Source organism: Lissotriton helveticus (genome assembly GCF_964261635.1).
Source record: "Lissotriton helveticus chromosome 1_1 unlocalized genomic scaffold, aLisHel1.1 SUPER_1_unloc_66, whole genome shotgun sequence".
NCBI lineage: Eukaryota > Metazoa > Chordata > Amphibia > Caudata > Salamandridae > Lissotriton > Lissotriton helveticus.
In genome coordinates, this window is record NW_027611710.1 from 709,916 (window position 1) to 735,619 (window position 25,704).

Genomic DNA, 25,704 nt, shown 5'->3' on the forward strand with positions numbered 1-25,704 from the left:
AGTGCTCAAATTATCATCTGCGCTAGAAGAAATGGGAGTCTGGGGTGTCTCGTCACAGAAGCTCATTTACATACAAAGGGGGTGACAGCCTGTTCACAACGCACAGCACAACTTGTTTACGTACAATGCTTGTACACAGAACAGGGTAAACTCATGTTTTTTTTTCATTTTCTTTAATATATCCTGCACCTCGCTCTCTTCTTCTCTTTCTCTCATTTTATCATAAATTACTCAATTTCAATATTGCTTTATCAGCACGGCAAAAGTCGGGGGTGGGGGGGTTGCCACAGTTTAAGGGGTCCCCCCACTATTATCTAGAAACGGGACTCAGTTTCACCTAGATCCTTAGTTTGCAACTGGTAATTGTTACTTTGAACCCCAGCACTGCAGACACAGGCCTCTGAGTGTTTGTGTGAGTGGTGCAAGAGAGGAACAGAGAACTTGACAAAATTAGCCCTTCTATTGCTTAATATATTGTAAATGTGAAACAGTTTGGGGCTTAGGGGCTGGATAAAGAATAACGGCAGGAAACAAAAGCAAATTAAAAGTACATTTTATTTATTCGCTGAAAACCGTTTAAAAATGTAATTTCCAAGTTCCACAGCTCTGTTTAAAAATATTTACACTTTCAGTCAATTCAGAGTTTAGTTACAAACTGATAGTGGGAAAAACATATGATGTATAAAAACTATAACCGAAAAATTATTTTTACATTATTTTATATTTCTTGTTTTGAAACTGAGTCTGCTGCTTACAGTGGCTCAATTCTGGTCAAAAGTAGAGTTTGGCGAGTCACAAAATGAATAGGGAGAGCCAAGTCGGAGAGGAGCCACGGGTCGCACTTAGTAATAAGGCCTGAGTCACGAGCTGATCCATCAACCGACAACAGTGTGTAAAAGATGCAGCAAACGTTACTTAAAAACAAGGTATGTGCTCTTTTATATCTGAAAATAGGTTATTTCTTGAACACCTGTGCTTCGCTTTAGTTCATTACATATACTGCAGTGGCATTTGTTAATAGTAATACATACATTTTACCAATGAAGCTTCCATCTCCAGAGCTCTGACAACATGTCCACTCTGGGTGTGTTGGGTTTATACGTTTTATCACTAATCCGACAAGTTAGCTGAAAATACCCCTGTTAGTCCCAGTGTTGTTCAGTGTTGCTTTTACAGGTAGTGTGGTCAGGTGCGATTGAATGTTTTTCTTTGTATCTCTTCTTCACCAACTAAAAATCAAGAATTTTTCTTTTCTTTTAATCCACATTGTGCTTGTCTCCCACTGTGTATCCTGGTACATCATGTCACTTTTCTATGTGTACGGAAGTGAACAATCACTGGAAACAAACAATTTTATAATTCTGCAAATACTGTTATCTGTTTTTCTTCTTTACTGCTAGTCAGGTCTTGTATCAACTGGTATTTCAAAGTCCCACATAATTTGAATTTTATCTTTTTCCGTAATTCATTCCTCTCACAATAACTGCACTGTTCTGCTCTTGTCTATGTCCTCAGATGGGTCAATATTATTTTTGATGTTCTTAAATTCTTTTCGGAATCTCTGCATCTCTAGCATTATTTCCATATGAGTTAAATGAAGGAGTGTATTCACTGAGGGCTGTGTGGGATCGAAAATTGACAAAAGCCCTGCACACTTTCAGTGCCATTCTATGTTTTCCCCCTGTGTGTGTGTTCGCTGATGACTTTGAAGGTGTGATAACCGACTAAAGCACTTTGCACATTCACTGCACTTGAATGGTTTTTCCCCTGTGTGTGTTCGATTATGACGTTGAAGGTCTGATAACTGGCTAAAGCACTTTGCACATTCACTGCACTTGAATGGTTTTTCCCCTGTGTGTGTTCGATTATGACGTTGAAGGTCAGATAACTGGGTAAAGCAATTTGCACATTCACTGCACTTGAATGGTTTTTCCCCTGTGTGTGTTCGCTCATGTCTTTGAAGGTGTAATAATTGACTAAAGCTCTTCACACATTCACTGCACTTGAATGGTTTTTCCCCTGTGTGTGTTCTCTGATGTCTTTGAAGGTGTGATACCCGACTAAAGCACTTTGTACATTCACTGCACTTGAATGGTTTTTCCCCCGTGTGTGTTCTCTGATGTCTTTGAAGGTGTGATACCCGACTAAAGCACTTTGTACATTCACAGCACTTGAATGGTTTTTCTCCTGTGTGAGTTCGCTGATGATACCTTAATGAAGACGAGACGCGAAAACTACTGTCACATTCACTACAATGATAGAGTTTTTCCCCCGTGTGTGTTTGCTGATGTCTTTTAAGGCGTGATAACCCACTAAAGCTCTTCACACATTCACTGCATTTAAAAGGCTTTTCCCCTGTGTGTGTTTGCTGATGACTTTGAAGGTATGATAACTGACTAAAGCACTTTTCACATTCATTGCACTTGAATGGCTTTTCTCCTGCGTGTGTTCGCTGATGTTTTCGAAGGCTTGATAACTCACTAAAGCACTTTGCACATTCACTGCACTTGAATGGTTTTTCCCCTGTGTGTATTCGCTGATGTCTTTGTAGCTCTGATAATCGACTAAAGCACTTTGCACATTCACTGCACTTGAATGGTTTTTGTCCTGTGTACGTGTGCTGATGAAGCTTGAGTAGTGATGACAAACTAAAGCTCATGCTGCATGTGTAGGATTCTTCTTTCTTGGTTAGTGTCTCTGGGTCGGGTATATATTTGTCTACATCCCATGATTGTATTTCCTGATGGGCCAACATGGCTGATAAAGCACTTGTGTTTTTCTCACACATTTAATATGTTTGCGGTATTTTACACGTTTGATTTATGTTTTAACAATAAAATACAATAGCCACCAAATATTTACCACACTCCTAATACATAGAAGGTGCCTTTGTAGGCGATTGTGCCTTTAGATTGGATTATGGCTATGCACGATTGCGGGTAAAGATGTATCTTCCTTCTGGCCGGTGCAAATTGGGACAGTCTGTTATATTGTAGATACAAGAACTCCTCTTTCCTTTACCCGTCAGTTGTCCAGCTCCGCTCTGTTGTGCTCTTCTCTGGTTACTGTGGTTTGTCAGGAAAGAGTTTACAATTCTCCTAGAGCACGGAATGATGGCCTGTCATCATTTTATAAAATAGAGCACTGTGGTAATCACATCATACCGATCCGATGATCAAAGCTGGTGTTGGACACTTGTTTATACAGGAGGCGGTTTGTTATTGTTGTTGCCTTAATTTTCCTAAGGTCATTTCTTCGTCTTGTGGCGTGGAGGTGCACAGCTCAGCCTCTTACAATCACTGACCTGCCCTTGATGCTTCACCCGGGATCTGTCAGTTTGTGTGCAGGTTCCTCTGTCGCCGACTGCGCTGATGTTTTCCTGAATACTGGAGTTCATTATTTCTGCTATTATTGAAGAGTTACAGCATTCGCTTCATTATTGATGGTCATTTCACACATTCAAGGCTTGTTTTCTGTTGGATGTAAAGATATTTAAAATTACTAAATGGAAACATAATGGAATAAGAATTCACAATGTTTAACTGGTTGTAAAAGACACTCCACACAATGCAGCACAGCCCTCCCCCGCGAGGCTGCGCTGCGTGGCGCAACAGGGAGGGATCAGGAGAGCACCATATTTTCAGAGATACGGCTCTCTCCTTTCCTTTCACTTGCGCCGGCACTGATTACAGAGCGCCTGCGCCATGCACACACCTTAGCACCAGAGCGCTAGCGTGTATGTGTCTGTGAGTCCAGCATGGGTTTTGTACAGGAAGGACACCCTTCCTGTACAAATTACTATGCCTCGACACGAGGGAAAGCTTTTACCATTTTGTATACGTGTTGCACAGTGCAGTACACATGCAAAGTCAGAAAAGGAAGAAGAAATGAAAGCATTTCTACTTCCTTGCACCTAGTTTTGTTGTTGCACGAGAACACCCATGCAGCACCCTTGGCACGCCCCCATGGCACAAAGTAATGCCAAACAATGCTATGCGCAGTCTTACATTACTTTAACGTTATTTCCAGTGCTAAACAAGTTTAGCGCTGGAAAGTAAATTAGGAAAAAAGATTTTGCGCCATTTTGTGCCTCTTTTGTGACGCAAACACAGTGCAAAACCTTAGTAAATCTCCCCCTTCTTCTTTATCGCTTTTGAAACTTAGCAAGGAATATTTCATCATACACAGATATTTAACTAAATGTTCTGTTGATCGGGTGAAATTTTATTAATGTCTGTAAAGGAGGTGATTTACCAGTGTTTACAGAGTAACTGAGCAAAGTAAGGGCACTCACGGAGCACCCAAGTGCTTGAGGTATAGCTTAAGATAGACGCATATGGTCAAGATTTCATCTAAACAACAATAGAGTTTAGAAAAAGAGATGGATCAGGCTGGCCTGTAAAATTTCCAGTAACCCTTGACGAAGTATACAACAAAAATAACTCCATTTACACACTTCTTCTCGTTCTTCCACATTCACTTAAGATCATCTCAGATACCAACTCCTGTCTTTACCTCACTGTTCATAAGTCACCTTTGACACTTTCAATAGCTCCCTTGGTTCAAGCATTTCTGGTTTCTTCTAACCTGGAAGATTGGAACATTATTGTGGGTTGAGGGGGGTTTCCTATCGCCATGACATCTGTCCATCTCCCTGAAACTAGTGAAGCATACAGAACCTGGTTCTGGCCACGGAAGACAACTTTAAAAAGCAAGTCTTTAGGTATTCCTAAAGTAGATAAAGTTCTGTAAGATGCAGCTCCTTCTTGGGCTTTTGTGTAAAACAGAACGAGGGGTTCAATGTAAGGCCCGTCCTTTACATGATAAGCGCTGATAAGGTAAACAAACATTGATTTATATAATTTAATATTCAACGAGATCAGTCATTTAGTACTCATAGAGAATCCATCACAACAAATAATTTACCTGACATATCGCTGCAGCAGATGTGGGCATATTACTCTGTTTCCCCCCTTTTCCAACATTACATGGCATCTGGCACGACGTTGTCCATTTGGGGCCCAGGATGCCACTTTGTGCCTGGATGGGCATTTGGCAGAGCGGGAGGAGGTGTCAGTTATTCACAGGTGATGCGGCATTTCTACCTTTCCATATTTCTCATCTTCTAGTTTATCTCATTTCCTGTCCTTCGGTGCCTCTACTGCCCTTTGGCTGCTCACTCACTCTGTGGGGTTCATCAGAAGTCAGATAATGGCCTGACACTCACAAGGCCGTGGCTCTCACTTCTACAACAGTTATTGCGGACAAAGTGCCTAGTTAGTGGAGTGTGGGGATGCAGGACATTTGCCAGGCGGCTACGTGGGCCTTGCTGCACACGTTTGCAAGACACTACTGCCTGGAAAGTCAAGTCCGGAGGGATGGCTTCTTTGGCCGTTCCGTCCTCCAGGACTTTCTGGTGTGATTATTGGTTCGCAGACCCACCACCGGGGTTGGTATTGCTGGGGTATCTATTCTAAGGTAAAGAATCCATCACTAACGTGACTCTTACAGATGCACAAGTTACTACTTGTGTAACGATATATCTGTAAGAGACATTAGTTAGTGATAGATTCCTTACTGACCCACCCATCCTCCCCGTTCTGCGAACCGATATCTAGGGTTAAGGTCATCCCCTTTCAGGGCCCTAGTTTCAATGGCACCAATGTTGGTTTTAGCATAGCTCTGCGTTTCTGGCGCGGAAAAGCTGTGTCTAAGAACTGACGTCAGCATGCTGAGGTGGCGTCTAAGTACTTCGACGACATCATCACGGCCCCCACGACGCCCACGACGGACGCGGAGCCGCAGACGAAACCTACCGACGCGCAAGGGTACTGCTACGCAAAAATTTCCAGATCCAGTCTGATGCCTGGTGTCCTCTAGTGAGAGCAGACTGATTCTTGGAACTCTATTTTACATGGGTATGCCTGGCCATTTATTCTCATTACAGTAACAAAAGCGTACATCGACCTCAGGAGGATGAAAGGCTTGCTTAACATCCCGAGCCCAAAATACTCCTTAATCCGGCTCACTACTCCCCAACCTGCCCTATGCAGGTCTGGCACTGCCACAAGATGCTGAAACTCTTCCCAAGACCACACACATGAGTCCTACCCCCTCTACGATGCCCTTGAGTATGACCGACTACGAGGAGTGGGGGGAAGGTAGTGCATGAGTGAGATGCTGCTGACAGTAGGTGAAAGGGGTGACAGAGTGAGGAGGGGCTGAGCTGAGGGCACCCTCAGGAGAGAGGCTGGGACTGGAGCCTCTGCAGTGGATCAGACATAGTAGGGGTGCTCTAAGCTTGGCCTGCCTTATCAGACCTACTCAACTATTGCCCTGTGGCCTTAAATACTGAACAGCTGTCTTTAGCTCACCTCAAAAGGGGGCAGAGCTTTCTCTGTCCTTGTCCCCCAGCTCTGGAACCAGCTAACTGCGGAACTCCGAAAGGAACCCAACCTACCCCAGTTCAGAAAACAGCTCAAAACAATCTTGTTTAGGGAAGCCATAAGCACAGTCTAACCCTATTCCACGCCTGACACGACTGTCGTCTATGCAGCTACGCCCTACCCCCGAGCGCTAAGAGACCTGACGGTGATTTAGCGCTATATAAATACCAACTAACATTAACATTTTATTCGCTCCTCAGTGATATCAGCTAAAAGCCGGACTAGGGCAGGAATCCGGAGTTCTTGACGGACATGGACTAAACACCTGTTTCTCTGGGTGACTGCTTTGGGAAACATGATTCTGTTTCCAGGCAAAACACACATTGTTCAACATTGACTGATCACACCTTCCGACCCCTTGCAAACAGAGGCACACTAACACTCACAAGTATTGGAGCTGTGCATTTCCAGCTCTAGCTGCGGCTGCTGACCGAAGCGCAGGGCGCGACCTGGATCGACGCCAAGTACAGTGATACTTTTACATTAAGATAAAAACAGTTATTCAATTTTAAATTAAAAAAAATTATATATTTTGTTTAAAAAAATCATATATTCAAAGAATTCACTTATCAATTAAGGGGGCATTATTAAACCCTATGCAAAGTGTTTATGTACATTTTGTTAGAAGAAAAAAAAAGGCCGACTGACTTATTAATGTAAATGAGTCTAGAGATATCCTTAAAAGGCAGCCCTGTCAAACACTGAGCTCATGGTATATATCGTATGTCTCTACGATGAGCAACACGCTACTTTCATAGAGCCTGTGCTGGCGTACCTGTCAATCATTTTTAGCGATCCCCCAATGGCCTCTTTCTCCATAGATTCACTCACTACCACCCTCCAACAGTGTACTTCATCTCTCAAGCGCCCCTCTCACACACCATTAATTTGTTGTATAGTACTACTCATACCAGAGTATGGTGTCAGAGCACTTTACGTGACACAGAGATAATGAATCAAATGTGTGTATATCAGTATATAAAAAGAGTGTTTAGTCTGGAGAAGCACAAACTCAGGATTTAAACCATACCCCAGTGGTTGGGATTGGCTCCAGTGGTTGAGATTGGCTCCAGTGGTTGAGATTGGCTCCAGTGGTTGGGATTGGCTCCAGTGGTTGGGATTGGCTCCAGTGGTTGGGATTGGCTCCAGTGGTTGGGATTGGCTCCAGTGGTTGGGATTGGCTCCAGTGGTTGGGATTGGCTCCAGTGGTTGGGATTGGCGGGATTGGCCCCAGTGGTTGGGATTGGCTCCAGTGGTTGGGATTGGCTCCAGTGGTTGGGATTGGCTCCAGTGGTTGGGATTGGCTCCAGTGGTTGGGATTGGCTCCAGTGGTTGGGATTGGCGGGATTGGCCCCAGTGGTTGGGATTGGCTCCAGTGGTTGGGATTGGCTCCAGTGGTTGGCATAGGCTCAAATGGTTGGGGTTAGCATTACTAATAAGACTCTATTTCTGCCCAGGCAAACCGTTTTAGCAACATTAGGATAATGAAAGCCCGGGAAAAAAGCAGAACGTTCTAACCTATACCGTGTAGTTTCATGCAGCTCTTTGATAATTCATAGGTCACTGTGCTATATTAGGATTGTGAGCTATGAATTGCAAGTAACAAAAAGATCTCTGTGACAAAAGCAGTAACCACTTGAGCCATCCACATAAATTCAGCTCTGTGATTTGCATGGTACACGTCCTTTGCAGCAGGCGTATTAACCCTCTACACTAGTTTATAAAAACTCAAAACTGCCACTATACAGAGTTCCATCTCTCTCCTGCAGGAACATTAATCACCAGAGTCATTTTGCCATTTTCCTTAAAATTGCTGAACACACTGCACAACCCTAAAACCAGACTTGCTCAACAGGCATACTGACGTCACGTATTAGAAGGCGCTCTCGCATGCGATAATGAACACGCGCACAGCCTAAAGGAAGCATAGGTCCCTTCTACAGTGTTTCAAGTTATAGACATCTAAAAAAAAATCATCCTTACCAAAAACAAAAAGATTAAGCAACAATAGGACCCGACAAAGGGCCATATGTAGGTAAATCAAGAATACCTAATCCTTAATACCAAATTTTACCGAATCGGTATTAAGAATTCGGTATATGCGATGTAGATAAAAAATCGGTAAACATTACCGATTCGTTAAAATTCGGTAATAAATACCGAATCGGAACGAATCGGTAAAAAACAAAAATACCGAAATTCTAATACCGAATCGGAATTACAGAATTAATTACCGAATCGGTAAATACCGATTCGGTAATTTAAACATTTGTAATTCGATGAATCAGCCAATCCTGTGTCACACAATCACCTCCCAAACAGGAAGTGGCCACACCCAGGCAGCTGCACAGGACCTGGAGCTCACTGTGAGGCAGGCAGTCAGGTGAACTGAGGAGCCAGAAGCCACAGAGCCTCACAGCTACCAACAAGAAAACTAAGAATGTCAGCCAGGACCATCACAGGTTTTTTGGACCGCAGTCCCACCAGGTGTCCGAATCACAGAAGATTGCAAAAAACACAGTTGATGGACAGAATGTAGAACAATGTCATACATTCACCCCAGTACAAGGATCTGGGCCTAAATCCATTGTTTTTTTGCACTCCACACCACCCTGGGTTAGACACTGGCTATATGCAAATCAGCTCTGACCCTGTGCCTCATGGGAACAGTCCAGTCCGAACTACCAAGCCATGTCTTTCCCATACCGGAATCAAGCAACCACGGACCGGTTTCTGGCTATCAGCCTTCATCAGCCTGGATAGCTTGACTCCAGTGGTGTGGAGAGCCTGGGACTCACGTCTGAGCATACCCAGCACACTCGGGGTGAAAATTGCAAAAAACACAGTTGATGGACAGAATGTCGAACAATGTCATACATTCACCCCAGTACAAAGATCTGGGCCTAAGTCCATCGTTTTTTTGCACTCCACACCACCCTGGGTTAGACACTGGCTATATGCAAATCAGCTCTGACCCTGTGCCTCATGGGAACAGTCCAGTCCGAACTACCAAGCCATGTCTTTCCCAGACCGGAATCAAGCATCCAAGGACCGGTTTCTGGCTATCAGCCTTCATCAGCCTGGATAGCTTGACTCCAGTGGTGTGGAGAGCCTGGGACTCACATCTGAGCATACCCAGCCCACTCGAATCACAGAAGAGGCAAATCTAGAGTGGCATTCGGGACAAAATAAATGCCATAGGTGTGACCCAGCGTACCATTGAGGACGTCAGGAAGAGGTGGTACGACCTCAGGAAGACAGCAAAAGCAAGGATGGCAGAGAGGCAGAGGCAGGCTGCCAAAACAGGTGGAGGAAAGAACAGAGCACCAGCACCAACACCACTGGAACTGATGGTGGAGTCCACCATCCAGCCGGGGAGTGTGAGTGGCGTGGGAGACGCAGACAGCTCTGGCAGAGCAGCAAGGAAACAAGGTAAGAAGCATGCCCAGCATGCTGTGCTACCCCCTCCCCAACCCCAATCCCCATAGTGGCATAGGGGCTCCCACTCCACTCCATGTCTTACTCATTACCTGCTATGCATTATGGGGGATGTAGTCAGAGTGAACTTATGTATAGGACAATCAGGCTAGCAAACACAATAGCTTGTTAAAGTAATTGGCTATGTCAGGACAACCACTGTGATCTGTAGGCATGATGTTTAATGTAATTCAAATGCAGACAGAGCAGTGAGTATATCTACATTTGTGTCATTAGAGGCGAGACATCTCGCAGTGCTGCAGAGGGTACAGAGCAAAGACAGCCAGGCCAGAGGAGAGGCAACATGAGGAGGAAAGCATGCCTGCAGGGACCACAAGCTCGGCGCAATCACAGCCACCAAATCCACAACCACAGGCATCACCACAGCGCCAGGGAACGACGCCATCCCCTCATACCCAGTCCCCATTGCGACGATCACCAACACCACCACCACCACCACAGTCACGCAGGAGGCATGCCGTTGCCACCCTCCAGAGTCATCAGAGGAGGGCACAGGGGGCCACCAAAGTCCAATCCATGAGGGAGGCAACAGGGAGAGGGCTGGTACTCCATCCGAGGGTGCCCACAGTTCATCCCGACGCCGCAGGGCACCTTCACAAGATCGGGATTTAAGGACCTGCCAGTGACAGATTTGCTCCTTTCTGACAAAAGTAACTCAGACAGTCAATCTGACGCCAAACTCTTTGGAAACCGGAAATCTCATCTGCGGAGCACCTCAAGGTTCAACCCTCAGCAGGACCTTCATCAACACTTACATAACCCCACCGGCCAACATCATCTGTGCCCACTACATCAACATCCTCTCCAACAACGACAACACACAACGCATATTGTCGCTCTTGGACAAAACCCACAACACAAGGAACAAGTGCACCACCTACATGATGGAAGAAGCCACCTGGATGACTCCTGTATCATAGTACACTCCTCATCGACGAATGATGAGAGAGTGCAGCAACCCTTTGTAGCATTGTCACACACGTGATTCTGGGTGCTTCGGTCACTCACACATTTGGAGTTGGAGCTGAAGTCTCACTCAGACCCGGCTAATTCTTCAAACTATGGAGAAGAAGTAGAACTTCACATGTGACGTTGCTCAGATGTCTGCTGTGTGCCCAGTAGTACCCGACTATTGTGCACTGAGCAGACCGTATTTTCAGCCAGTGATCCTAAAGATATGTGTATAGAGAAGAGAGGCCAAGAAGAGTGACTGACAGCCCCACCAACATCTGCCAAGACAGACACCCTGCAAATAGACACACTGCAGACAAGCCTCATAAAGGCACATACAAAGCCTACAAAGACAACCCTACCCTAGACTCAGGTACACACACCAACCCTGCAGACACACCTCCTCCTGCAGAGGTACATTAAAAACACAGGCACGTACGTTCCACTGCTTGACAAGCCTGCACCCTGCCAGACCCAAGGTCTGTGCCCACACACACACAATCTCTGCAGCAGATAATGCCACAAGCCAACCTATGCCAAAGGAAACTATTGCAGTGACTGAAGCTTCTGCTAAGTCTGAGAGATGGAAACATTGGCAAAGGGAGTGAAGTGGCACGGGGTAGCAGGGTAGCACTGACACTCAATTGACTGCGGGACATGCTTCAGACATAGGGATAGGGTTGTGCAAGTCAACAAATTAACAGGGACAGCCGAGCAAAGAGTGCAAATATTCCTCACAGTGCAGTAAGATGCAGTGCTGTGTGTAGATTCCTCATGGTGCAGTAAGATGCAGCGCAGTGTGTGGATTCCTCATGGTGCAGTAAGATGCAGCGCAGTGTGTAGATTCCTCATAGTGCAGTAAGATGCAGTGCAGTGTGTAAATTCCTCATGGTGCAGTAAGATGCAGTGCAGTGACAGGTTTCTCATAGTGCAGTAAGATGCAGTGCAGTGTGTAGATTCCCCATGGTGCAGTAAGATGCAGTGCAGTGTGTAGATTCCTCATGGTGCAGTAAGATGCAGTGCAGTGTGTAGATTCCTCATGGTGCAGTAAGATGCAGTGCAGTGTGTAGATTCCTCATGGTGCAGTAAGATGCAGTGCAGTGTGTAGATTCCTCATGGTGCAGTAAGATGCAGCGCAGCGTGTAGATTCCTCATGGTGCAGTAAGGTGCAGTGCAGTGTGTAGATTCCTCACAGTGCAGTAAGATTCAGGGCAGTGTGTAGATTCCTCATGGTGCAGTAAGATGCAGCGCAGTGTGTAGATTCCTCATGGTGCAGTAAGATGCAGTGCAGTGTGACAGGTTTCTCATAGTGCACTAAGATGCAGTGCAGTGTGACAGGTTTCTCATAGTGCAGTAAGATGCAGTGCAGTGTGTAGATTCCTCATGGTGCAGTAAGATGCAGTGCAGTGTGTAGATTCCTCATGGTGCAGTAAGATGCAGTGCAGTTTGTAGATTCCTTATGGTGCAGTAAGATGCAGTGCAGTGTGTAGATTCCTCATGGTGCAGTAAGATGCAGTGCAGTGTGTAGATTCCTTATGGTGCAGTAAGATGCAGTGCAGTGTGACAGGTTTCTCATAGTGCAGTAAGATGCAGTGCAGTGTGTAGATTCCTCATGGTGCAGTAAGATGCAGTGCAGTGTGTAGATACCTTATGGTGCAGTAAGATGCAGTGCAGTTTGTAGATTCCTCATGGTGCAGTAAGATGCAGTGCAGTGTGTAGATTCCTTATGGTGCAGTAAGGTGCAGTGCAGTGTGTAGATTCCTCATAGTGCAGTAAGATGCAGCGCAGTGACCGTCCTGACCTGGTCAGAACCGGTCGCTCCACTCGCTCCTTGGTGTGCCTTACTTGTGCCCCCGATCTCGCCTGCAATTGTGCCTGGTATCGTATCGATATTGTTTATTAACCTGTATTTGTGCCAGATTGTGCCCCCGATCTCGCCTGCATTGTTTTGGTGACATTTGTTGTGCTTCTTAACCCTTCCCGCTCCCTGCCGCTGCTCCCTCGCGGCCCCACCCCCGTTCCCCCCAGCATCCCCGGACCTCGCCACCCCGCTCCCACCTCCCAGCTGCTCCTCCCTCCCACTGCTAAACATAAGGGAAGTCCCGCGAGGTGAAGAGCTGTGACCCTCCTGACCTGGTCAGAACCGGTCGCTCCACTCGCTCCTTGCTGTGCCTTACTTGTGCCCCCGATCTCGCCTGCAATTGTGCCTGGTATCGTATCGATATTATTTATTAACCTGTATTTGTGCCAGATTGTGCCCCCGATCTCGCCTGCATTGTTTTGGTGCCATTTGTTGTGCTTCTTAACCGTCCCCGCTCCCTGACGCTGCTCCCCCGCGGCCCCACCCCCGTTCCCTCCAGCATCCCTGGACCTCGCCACCCCGCTCCCGCCTCCCAGCAGCTCCTCCCTCCCACTCGTAAACATAAGGGAAGTCCCGCGAGGTGAAGAGCTGTGACCGTCCTGACCTGGTCAGAACCGGTCGCTCCACTCGCTCCTTGGCGTGCCTTACATGTGCCCCCGATCTCGCCTGCAATTGTGCCTGGTATCGCATCGATATTGTTTATTAACCTGTATTTGTGCCAGATTGTGCCCCCGATCTCGCCTGCATTGTTTTGGTGCCATTTGTTGTGCTTCTTAACCCTCCCCGCTCCCTGCCGCTGCTCCCCCGCGGCCCCACCCCCGTTCCCTCCAGCATCCCTGGACCTCGCCACCCCGCACCCGCCTCCCAGCTGCTCCTCCCTCGCTCCGCCCCCCTCCACTCTCCACTTATGACAGAGTGGCAAACGCGCAGAGTTCACGCGCAGCGGGCGAGCCCTATGCGCGCCAAAGGCGCGCCAAAGGTAAGCCTGTCTGCGCCTGTCCGCGCCTGGACCGGCCCAGCGCTAGACCCCCTGGCTCCCGCAGAGGCCATCCCTCCCGCAAAACATACGACGCCGCAACCCTCACTGCAATCAACACCGGCCGACTCCCCGATTGCCACCGAGCCACCCCAGGACGCACCCATGGACCCTTCACCTGCCAAGCCTGCAAGTTCTGCTGCATCAGGACCCACACTACAACCGCACACGCCAAACAGAGCTCCAACAACAACCACCTGAAGTGCATTCTGCTCAACACCCGTTCGGTCCACAGACACGCCATTGAACTATGGAACCTACTCGACACCATAACTCCGGACGTCGCCTTTCTCACGGAAACGTGGATGAACGCCTCATCAGCGCCCGACATCGCCATAGCCATCCCGGACGGATACAAGATCATCCGAAGGGACCGCATCAACCAAACAGGAGGAGGCATCGCAATCGTCCACAAGAACACCATCCGCATCTCGACCAATTCCGACGACACCCTCACAGCCACCGAACACCTTCACTTCCAGATACACACCGACCCCAAGACCACACTGAGAGGCATCCTCATTTACAGACCCCCAGGACCCCGCACACAATTCAGCGAAGACATCACTGACTTTGTCAGCCCCCACGCCCTCCCCTCCGTTGACTACATTCTCCTAGGGGACCTCAACTTCCACCTGGAGAATTACAACGACAACAACACCACCACCCTGCTGGACAACCTCGCCAATCTCGGACTCAAACAACTGGTGAACACCCCCACCCACTACGCCGGACACACGCTCGACCCAATCTTCTCCTCCAGCAAGCACATCTCCTTCAGACACTCCACCGAACTCCACTGGACAGACCACAGCTGCGTCCACTTGAGCTTCAGAAAGAACACAACTCACCATTTCCTGCAACAGGTCCCCCGCAGAAACTGGAACAAAATTACCGCCGACCAGCTCACCACTTCACTGAATCAAAACGCTCCCGCCAGATCAACGGACCCAAATGAAGCAGCCATCAATCTCACACAGTGGATCACCCACTGTGCTGATGACCTAGCACCCCTGAAAAACAATCCCAACAAGCCAGGAAGCAAAAAAGCCTCCTAGTTCAACGACGACCTCAAGAATTCCAAAAAGAACTGCCGCACCCTCGAGAAAGCCTGGCGAAGAAACCCAACCACAGACAACATGACCGCCCTCAAGAACGCCACCCGCAAACACCACCAGCTGATCCGCACCACCAAGAAGTCAGAATTTAAGGATCGACTAGACAACAATGCCCACAATAGCAAGGAACTCTTCAGCATCATCAAAGAGCTCACCAATCCCAGCCCCGGCAACAACGACATCACTCCCTCTCAAGACCTCTGCGACTCTCTCGCCTCGTTCTTTCACAGCAAGATTGCAGACATACACAACAGCTTCGGCGACCAGACCACTGCCCCTACCACTGAACCGAAACCCCCCACCGCCACCCTCGGCGCCTGGACCCCGATCAGCACCGAAGACACCATCCGCATGATGAACTCCATCCACTCCGGATCGCCTACCGACCCATGCCCCCATCACATCTTCAACAAGGCAGACTCCGCCATCGCACCCCAACTCCGGGACATCATCAACTGCTCCTTCAACACCGCGACCTTCCCGGAGAGCTGGAAGCATGCCGAACTCAGCGCCCTTCTGAAGAAACCTTCAGCAGACCCCACCGAACTTAAGAACTACCGCCCCATCTCGCTCCTCCCATTCCCCGCCAAAGTCGTAGAAAAGACCGTCAACAAGCAGCTCGCCGCCTTCCTTGAGTCTAACGGTTCCCTCGACCCTTCACAGTCCAGCTTCCGAGCCAACCACAGCACCAAGACCGCCCTCATCGCAGCCACAGACGACACCCGAACCCTACTCGACAACAGGGAAACAGCGTCCCTCATCCTCCTGGACCTCTCCGCAGCGTTCGACACGGTTTGCCACCGCACCCTAGTACAACGCCTCAGAAACGTCGGGATACAAGATAAGGCATTGGATTGGATCATCTCGTTCCTAGCCGGAAGAACCCAGAGAGTCCGCCTCCCCCTTTCAGATCAGAGGCCACCGAAGTCATCTGCGGCGTACCACAAGGATCATCACTCAGCCCCACCCTCTTCAACGTCTACATGAGCCCCCTCGCATCCATCGCACACCAACACAACCTAAACATCATCTCCTATGCTGACGACACTCAGCTAATCCTCTCCCTCACCAAAGACCCAACCACAGCCAGAACCAACCTACACGAAGGGATGAAAGAAGTAGCAGAGTGGATGAAGAACAGCCGCCTAAAACTGAACTCAGACAAGACAGAAGTCCTCATCCTAGGATCATCCCCCTCTGCCTGGGACGACTCCTGGTGGCCCCCGGCCCTTGGCAGCGCACCCAAACCAACGGACCATGCTCGCAACCTGGGCTTCATCCTAGACTCCTCCCTCTTGATGACCAGACAAGTCAACGCCGTCTCATCATCATGTTTTAACATCCTACGCATGCTCCGAAAGATCTTCAGATGGATCCCCATCGACACAAGGAAGACGGTCACCCAAGCACTTGTCACCAGCCGACTGGACTATGGTAACACCCTCTACACCGGAACCACAGCCAAACTGCAGAAAAGACTTCAACGCATCCAGAACGCCTCCGCTCGACTCATCCTGGACATACCTCGACAAAGCCACATAGCCGAACACCTAAGAGACCTTCACTGGCTCCGCGTCAGCAAGAGAATCACGTTCCGTCTCCTCACCCAAGCACACAAGGCCCTCCACGACCTAGGACCCAAATACCTCAACAATCGTCTAACCTTTTACACTCCCACCCGCCAACTGCGATCATCCAATCAAGCCCTCGCCACGATTCCACGCATCCGAAGAGCCACCATGGGAGGAAGATCCTTCTCCTACCTGGCGGCGAAGACCTGGAACTCCCTCCCCACCCACCTCCGTTTTACCCAGGACCACCTCTCCTTTAGAAAACAACTCAAAACCTGGCGGTTCGATCAATAGCGATCCCCTCCCCCTTAAGCGCCTTGAGACCCTCTGGGTGAGTAGCACGCTATACAAATTTCTGATTGGATTGGATTGGAGTGTGTAGATGCCTCTCAGTGCAGTAAGATGCAGCGCAGTGTGTACATTCCTCACGATGCAGTAAGATGCAACGCAGTGTGTAGATTCCTCACGGTGCAGTAAGATGCAGTGCAGTGTGTAGATTCCTCATGGTGCTTTAAGATGCAGCGCAGTGTGTAGATTCCTCACAGTGCAGTAAGATGCAGTGCAGTGTGTAGATTCCTCACAGTGCAGTAAGATGCAGCGCAGTGTGTAGATTCCTCACAGTGCAGTAAGATGCAGCGTAGTGTGTAGATTCCTCACAGTGCAGTAAGATGCAGCGCAGTGTGTCGATTCCTCATGGTGCAGTAGGATGCAGCGCAGTGTGTAGATTTCTCATGGTGCAGTAAGATGCAGCGCAGTGTCTAGATTCCTCATGGTGCAGTAAGATGCAGCGCAGTGTGTAGATTCCTCATGGTGCAGTAAGATGTAGTGCAGTGTGTAGATTCCTCATTTTAAAAAAAAAAAAATTCTTTTTTTTACAAGACCTTCATTGCACAGTTCTGAAGTGACACAGCAAGTAGCCTACAACCCTCAGGGGGCCCGCCGCGTTGAGTGCAGTTTCTGTTCAACAATGGTGGGTGAACACAGCCGTCAGCCAACAAACCTGGGGTCCGGCGGCGTGATAGAGAAAAGCGTGCACTGATCAAATAGTTTACATATCAGATAAATTACAGGTCTATGGTTTTTCATGTTTTTTCGCTATTTTTGGGTTGAATATATGCTACCGGCATCTCGGCATCATAGGTAGTCATGCGTGTTACATGTGTCAGCAAGAGGCGGTGGATGCAACATTACAGAAACCATACATCAATTGCAGTTTATACAGCGACACAGTGACCGCATAGAGCAATAGTGATACATGTGAAGATAGGAGAGTAGTCGTGGACAGTGGCAACATTGTGAGCTGACAGGTGAAGCCGCTATCGGCGTGCCTCGTATCCTAGTATGTGTGTCGCCACCCGATATTGACGAGATTGCAAGGGGGGTTAGGTGTCTATGGTAGCAGTAATAGGTTGTCATCGCAGTGCAGGGCAACATGTACCCCGGTCATTCTCCGCAGTCTACTTGCAGCACGCCGTGTGTCATGGTAGTGCAAAGGAACTATAGAATACCAGACGAAGTGTAGTTACCAATATCATATACGCAAATTTTGTGGAGTCGAGTCAACGGAGAAAGGACTCTGGTTTTGTAAACATAACCGATGTATGAACAAGAATGCGAAACAAATCAGGGGGGAATAAATAGGGAGAAAGACAAATAACAGTCTAAGATGTCTGTGTGCATATAGATAAGGAGGGGGCTTTGCTACTGAGGGTAGGGCTAGTCATGATGAGAGCGAGGGGGGAGCGCGGAGGAGCCGCGAGGAGGGCCAGCGTATAGACGCTAGAGTAATATCATCTGGTTGCGGCACAGTCGCCGGCTATGTTTAAAGCGTGTGGTAGGGTGGGGTGGGGTGGGGTCTCCTAGTGTCAGGAAATAGGAGAGGTGAAAAGACAGCGTAACTGTGTGTAGCATGTAGCTAAGCGGTAGCGTCCGTGGGCATGCGGAACGGTAGGCACGGTGTGGTGTGCATCCACGCATTGGTGAATCATGAGGACTGCGTATGCTGTGGCATGTGCCTTGTGCAGATAGGGAAGGGGGCGGTGGGCGCATGCGGCCATTTTTGTGTCCCTTGTCCACAGGTTGTGTCGAAAGAGGGTCCTAGTTTAAGTGATACCGTGTTCCAGGCTTGTTTGCTGGAAGGATTTCAAAAGTATCATCCCAAAGCTGTGCGATGGGGAACTTCCTGAGCCCCGCTGTCTCCTCTCGGCATAGGACGGTGCCTTCCGCCCGCGCCCAGTTAGTAAAAGAAGTATACCAGTGTCGTATGTGTGGAGGTTCGCTGTTCTTCCAGCGCTTGGTGAGGAGGCGTTTGGCTGTTATGAGTCCCAGGTCCCAAAACCTAGTCGGTACCTTGTTCAGTTTGGTCCTTTTATAGAGCCCCAGGATGCAGGACTCCCATGTATGCTGTGAATTTACGACTGTGCATTGCGTTAGCAGTGTCGTGATCGTGTCCCAGTTGGACTGGATGCTGGGGCACAGCCAGAGCATGTGTAGGAAGTCTGCTCCCACTAGGGAGCATCTCTGGCAGGCAGTGTCAGTGACCATGAAGTACCGGGCGATCTTATCCGGCGACAGGTAGGCGCGGTGCAAGATATAGAACTGTATGATCTTGAAGCGGGTGTTGCGTGGGACATTGATCGGACCGCTCAACACCATTGCCCATTCTTTGTCCGTCCAGTCCCTCCCTCTGTCTGCCGCCCATTTGTCTTTCAGTTGTAGGGTGGAGGGCTGTGTATGTACCAAGAGGGCTTGTGTGAGCCAGTGCACTATGTGGGTGCTGTTGCCCATGACATGCAAGTACTGCATGAAGTGGTGCATCGGCGTTCCTCCGACATGTCCCCCCAGGCATCCGCCAGCGTGTGTATCAGCGACGTATGCAGTAAGAACTGCCCGGCCGGTAAGCCTGTGCTCGCAGTGAGTTCAGCAAAAGTAAGCAAGGCGCCGTCTGTATAAAGGTCTCCTAAGGTTTCCACGCCTGCCCGTGTCCATCTCTCCAACATGGCTTCCATCATCACGTCGTCTTCTCTGGGAGTGCCCAGCAAAGGGAGTGTTGGGGCGTACGGTGTCGCCACTCGGGTAAGTCTCAGGCAGTGCGGGAAGCACTTGCGTGCCACTACTAGGTGGAGTTGTGCAGGGCGGGGGGCCTTAGTCAGGGGATGGAACAATGTGCACAGCTGTGCTTGGTTCCAGGTAGTGGCGTCCGTGGCAGCGTCCTCTAACGTCTTGCCACACAACCATCCCGACACCCATTTTAGTTGCGCTGCCAGGTAGTATAATTCCAGGTTGGGGACCGCGAGGCCTCCAGAGTCAGTGGTCATGTACATTTTCGCCAGCACCACACGGGGACTGCCTGCATTCCAGATAAGGCCGCGAAGTAGAACCTCCAGTTCACGGAACACCTTGGTAGGGACGTAAGTCGGGATATTGGCAAAGTAATACAAGAGTCGTGGCAGAACAATCATTTTAGCCAGCGCCACACGGCTAGGCACATTCAAGGGCAGAGTTTTCCAGAAGGTTATCTGTGCGCGTATGGAGGAGATCGCTCTCATCAGATTCCCGTCCAGGATGTCTGACGGGTTCCTGTACACATGGATCCCCAGATACCTAAACGTGGTGGGATACCAGTCGAGCTTCTCGCCACCGATCCGGACATCACACTAAGGCGTGTCCTAGCTGAAGGGGTAGGCACCTGACTTGGACCAGTTGACTCTCAAGCCTGACACGGCTTCGAAGGTCCGGAATATCCCAGTTAGGGACCCCGGGGCGTTGGCGAGATCCCTGACATACAGGAGGAGGTCGTCCGCATAGAGCGAGACTGCATGTATTCCGTCCGCCATTGGGATTCCCCATTCCTCCCCTTGCGTTCGTAGTATCGTGGCATGGGGTTCCAGAGCCATGGAAAAAAGCAGGGGGGCCAGGGGGCAACCATGTCTGGTGCCCCTCCGCACTCGAACAGTATCTGAGAGGAGTCTGCCTATGCGTATTCGGACGGTGGGTCGTTGACATAGCAAGCCGACCATGTCCGTGTAGCCATCCCCCAGGTCGTATTTCATGTGTAGATTCCTCATGGTGCAGTAAGATGCAATGCAGTGTGTAGATTCCTCATGGTGCAGTAAGATGCAGCGCAGTGTGTAGATTCCTCACGGTGCAGTAGGATGCAGCACAGTGTGTAGATTACTCATGGTGCAGTAAGATGCAGCGCAGTGTGTAGATTCCTCATGGTGCAGTAAGATGCAGTGCAGTGTGTAGATTACTCATGGTGCAGTAAAATGCAGCCCAGTGTGTAGATTTCTCATGGTGCAGTAAGATGCAGCGCAGTGTGTAGATTCCTCATGGTGCAGTAAGATGCAGTGCAGTGTGTAGATTCCTCGCAGTGCAGTAAGATGCAGTGCAGTGTGTAAATTCCTCATGGTGCAGTAAGATGCAGCGCAGTGTGTAGATTCCTCATGGTGCAGTAAGATGCAGCGCAGTGTGTAGATTTCTCATGGTGCAGTAAGATGCAGCGCAGTGTGTAGATTACTCATAGTGCAGTAAGATGCAGCGCAGTGTGTAGATTACTCATAGTGCAGTAAGATGCAGTGCAGTGTGTAGATTACTCATGGTGCAGTAAGATGCAGTGCAGTGTGTAGATTACTCATAGTGCAGTAAGATGCAGCGCAGTGTGTAGATTCCTCACGATGCAGTAAGATGCAGCGCAGTGTGTAGATTCCTCACGGTGCAGTAAGATGCAGCGCAGTGTGTAGATTCCTCACAGTGCAGTAAGATGCAGTGCAGTGTGTAGATTCCTCACGGTGCAGTAAGATGCAGCGCAGTGTGTAGATTCCTCACAGTGCTGTAAGATGCAGTGCAGTATGTAAATTCCTCATGGTGCAGTAAGATGCAGCGCAGTGTGTAGATTCCTCATGGTGCAGTAAGATGCAGCGCAGTGTGTAGATTTCTCATGGTGCAGTAAAATGCAGCGCAGTGTGTAGATTCCTCATGGTGCAGTAAGATGCAGCGCAGTGTGTAGATTCCTCATGGTGCAGTAAGATGCAGCACAGTGTGTAGATTTCTCATGGTGCTGTAAGATGCAGCGCAGTGTGTAGATTCCTCATGGTGCAGTAAGATGCAGCGCAGTGTGTAGATTCCTCACAGTGCAGTAAGATGCAGTGTAGTGTGTAAATTCCTCATGGTGCAGTAAGATGCAGCGCAGTGTATAGATTCCTCATGGTGCAGTAAGATGCAGCGCAGTGTGTAGATTACTCACGGTGCAGTAAGATGCAGCGCAGTGTGTAGATTCCTCATGGTGCACTAAGATGCAGCGCAGTGTGTAGATTCATCATGGTGCAGTAGGATGCAGCGCAGTGTGTAGATTTCTCATGGTGCAGTAAGATGCAATGCAGTGTGTAGATTCCTCATGGTGCAGTGAGATGCAGCACAGTGTGTAGATTTCTCATGGTGCTGTAAGATGCAGTGCAGTGTGTAGATTCCTCATGGTGCAGTAAGATGCAGCGCAGTGTATAGATTCCTCACAGTGCAGTAAGATGCAGCGCACAGATCCAGGATTATTCAGTCTATTTCTACAAACCCAGCAGAAGGTGCTGACAATCTCCTACCTGAGCAGAGACCTGTGCAGCCATGTCCAGGCTCTCTCCTCCTCCTGTGGGGATAGAGGGGGGGGCAGAGATGGGGTCCGAGGGGGGGTCTGCGAAGGTCTGAAGATGAAGGTCCCTGCACAGACAGAAAGGGCTCCTTCCTCCTCTGCAGCGCGCTGGACACACAAATGGAGAGACAGGAAGTGGTGTCAGCACTGCTGCTGGTGCTGTCTCTGCCGCCGCTAACCCGGAAGAGGAAACCCTTCTCCTTTCATCCCACGGGCAGCTCAGTGGATTCATCAGCAGGCGAGGAGCGCCCTCTGGTGGCCGCTGACGGAACTACCGCCCCCAGGTCCAGCAGGGAAACAAGCATTGGTGCCTGTAAAGACACAGACATGGGTGTTATGGGAAACAAGCATTGGCTCCTGCAAAGACACAGACATGGGTGTTATGGGAAACAAGCATTGGTGCCTGTAAAGACCCAGGCATGGGTGTTATGGGAAACAAGCATTGGCACCTGTAAAGACACAGACATGGGTGTTATGGGAAACAAGCACTGGCTCCTGTAAACACACAGACGTGGGTGTTATGGGAAACAAGCATTGGCTTCTGTAAACACACAGACATGGGTGTTATGGGAAACAAGCATTGGCGCCTGAAAAGACCCACACGTGGGTGTTATGGGAAACAAGCATTGGCGCGTGAAAACACACAGACGTGGGTGTTATGGGAAACAAGCATTGGCACCTGAAAAGACACAGACGTGGGTGTTATGGGAAACAAGCATTGGCACCTGAAAAGACACAAATGTGGGTGTTATGGGAAACAAGCATTGGCTCCTGCAAAGACACAGACGTGGGTTTTAATGGGAAACAAGCATTGGCACCTGAAAAGACCCACACGTGGGTGTTATGGGAAACAAGCATTGGCGCCTGAAAACACACAGACGTGGGTGTTATGGGAAACAAGCATTGGCACCTGAAAAGACACAGACGTGGGTGTTATGGGAAACAAGCATTGGCTCCTGCAAAGACAAAGACATGGGTGTTATGGGAAATAAGCATTGGTGCCTGTAAAGACCCAGACATGGGTGTTATGGGAAACAAGCAATGGCACCTGTAAAGACACAGACATGGGTGTTATGGGAAACAAGCACTGGCTCCTGTAAACACACAGACATGGGTGTTATGGGAAACAAGCATTGGCTCCTGTAAACACACAGACATATGTGTTATGGGAAACAAGCATTGGCGCCTGAAAAGACCCACACGTGGGTGTTATGGGAAACAAGCATTGGCGCCTGAAAACACACAGACGTGGGTGTTATGGGAAACAAGCATTGGCACCTGAAAAGACACAGACGTGGGTGTTATGGGAAACAAGCATTGGCGCCTGCAAACACATAGACGTGGGTGTTATGGGAAACAAGCATTGGCACCTGAAAAGACACAGACGTGGGTGTTATGGGAAACAAGCATTGGCTCCTGTAAAGACACAGACATTGGTGTTATGATAAACAAGCATTGGCTCCTGTAAACACACAGACATGGGTGTTATGGGAAACAAGCATTGGCTCCTGTAAACACACAGACGTGGGTGTTATGGGAAACAAGCATTGGCTCCTGTAAAGACACATACATGGGTGTTATGGGAAACAAGCATTGGCTCCTGTAAGGACACAGACATGGGTGTTATGGGAAACAAGCATTGCCGCCTGCAAAAGACACGGGCATGGGTGTTATGGGAAACAAGCATTGGCTCCTGTAATGACACAGACATGGGTGTTATGGGAAACAAGCATTGCCGCCTGCAAAAGACACTAACATGGGTTTTATGGGAAACAAGCATTGGCGCCTGTAAAGACACAAGCATGGGTGCTATGAGAAACAAGCATTGGCACCTGTAAAGACACAGACATGGGTGTTATAGGAAACAAGCATTGGCACCTGTAAAGACACAGACATGGGTGTTATGGAAACAAGCATTGGCTCCTGTAAACACACAGACATGGGTGTTATGGGAAACAAGCATTGGCGCCTGAAAAGACCCACACGTGGGTGTTATGGGAAACAAGCATTGGCTCCTGCAAAGACACAGACGTGGGTGTTATGAGAAACAAGCATTGGCACCTGTAAAGACACAGACGTGGGTGTTATGGGAATCAAGCATTGGCGCCTGTAAAGACACAGGCGTTGGTGTTATGGGAAACAAGCATTGGCTCCTGTGAAGACACAGACATGGGTGTTATGATAAACAAGAATTGGCTCCTGTAAACACACAGACATGGGTGTTATGGGAAACAAGCATTGGCACCTGTAAAGACACAGACATGGGTGTTATGGGAAACAAGCATTGGCTCCTGTAAAGACACAGATATGGGTGTTATGGGAAATAAGCATTGGCTCCTGTAAAGACACAGACATGTTAAGACACTTGCAGTCCATGAGAGGGTCTCGTATGGGAAACAAGCATTGGCTCCTATAAAGACAAAGAGGTGGGTGTTATGGGAAACAAGCATTGGCGCCTGTAAAGACATAGACATGGGTGTTATGGGAAACAAGCATTGGCTCCTGTAATGACAAAGACATGGGTGTTATGGGAAACAAGCATTGGCGCCTGTAAAGACACAGACGTGGGTGTTATGGGAAACAAGCATTGGCTCCTGTCAAGACACAGACGTGGGTGTTATGGGAAACAAGCATTGGCTCCTGTAAAGACACAGACGTGGGTGTTATGGGAAACAAACATTGGCTCCTGTAAAGACACAGACATGGGTGTTATGGGAAACAAGCATTGGATCCTGTAAAGACACAGACATGGGTGTTATGGGAAACAAGCATTGGCGCCTGCAAAGACCCAGACATGGGTGTAGACACTCACAGTCCAAAGACAGGGTCTCATACGGGAAACAAGCATTGGCGCCTGCAAAGACACAGACGTGGGTGTTATGGGAAACAAGCATTGGCTCCTGTCCAGACACAGACGTGGGTGTTATGGGAAACAAGCATTGGCTCCTGTCCAGACACAGACGTGGGTGTTATGGGAAACAAGCATTGGCTCCTGTAAAGACACAGATGTGGGTGTTATGGGAAACAAGCATTGGCTCCTGTAAAGACACAGACGTGGGTGTTATGGGAAACAAGCATTGGCTCCTGTAATGACACAGACATGGGTGTTATGGGAAACAAGCATTGCCGCCTGCAAAAGACATGGGCATGGGTGTTATGGGAAACAAGCATTGGCTCCTGTAATGACACAGACATGGGTGTTATGGGAAACAAGCATTGCCGCCTGCAAAAGACACTAACATGGGTTTTATGGGAAACAAGCATTGGCGCCTGTAAAGACACAAGCATGGGTGCTATGAGAAACAAGCATTGGCACCTGTAAAGACACAGACATGGGTGTTATAGGAAACAAGCATTGGCACCTGTAAAGACACAGACATGGGTGTTATGGAAACAAGCATTGGCTCCTGTAAACACACGGACATGGGTGTTATGGGAAACAAGCATTGGCGCCTGAAAAGACCCACACGTGGGTGTTATGGGAAACAAGCATTGGCTCCTGCAAAGACACAGATGTGGGTGTTATGGGAAACAAGCATTGGCGCCTGCAAACACACAGACGTGGGTGTTATGAGAAACAAG

At 48.8% G+C, this 25,704-nt stretch overlaps 1 protein-coding gene across 1 annotated transcript in view; it reads right to left on the reverse strand.

Annotated features, from left to right (window-relative positions):
* Nucleotides 1-537: 537 nt before the first annotated feature.
* The window catches only part of LOC144806363 (uncharacterized), a 58,844-nt gene continuing 33,677 nt past the window's right edge, over nucleotides 538-25,704 (reverse strand). The window contains exons 2-3 of the mRNA XM_078672737.1: nucleotides 17,774-17,781; nucleotides 538-2,620 (exon numbers count right to left, since the gene is read on the reverse strand). Coding sequence (XP_078528863.1) covers nucleotides 1,658-2,620; nucleotides 17,774-17,781 — 971 coding nt within the window. The 3' untranslated portion in view covers nucleotides 538-1,657. The remainder of the gene's footprint in view (nucleotides 2,621-17,773; nucleotides 17,782-25,704) is intronic.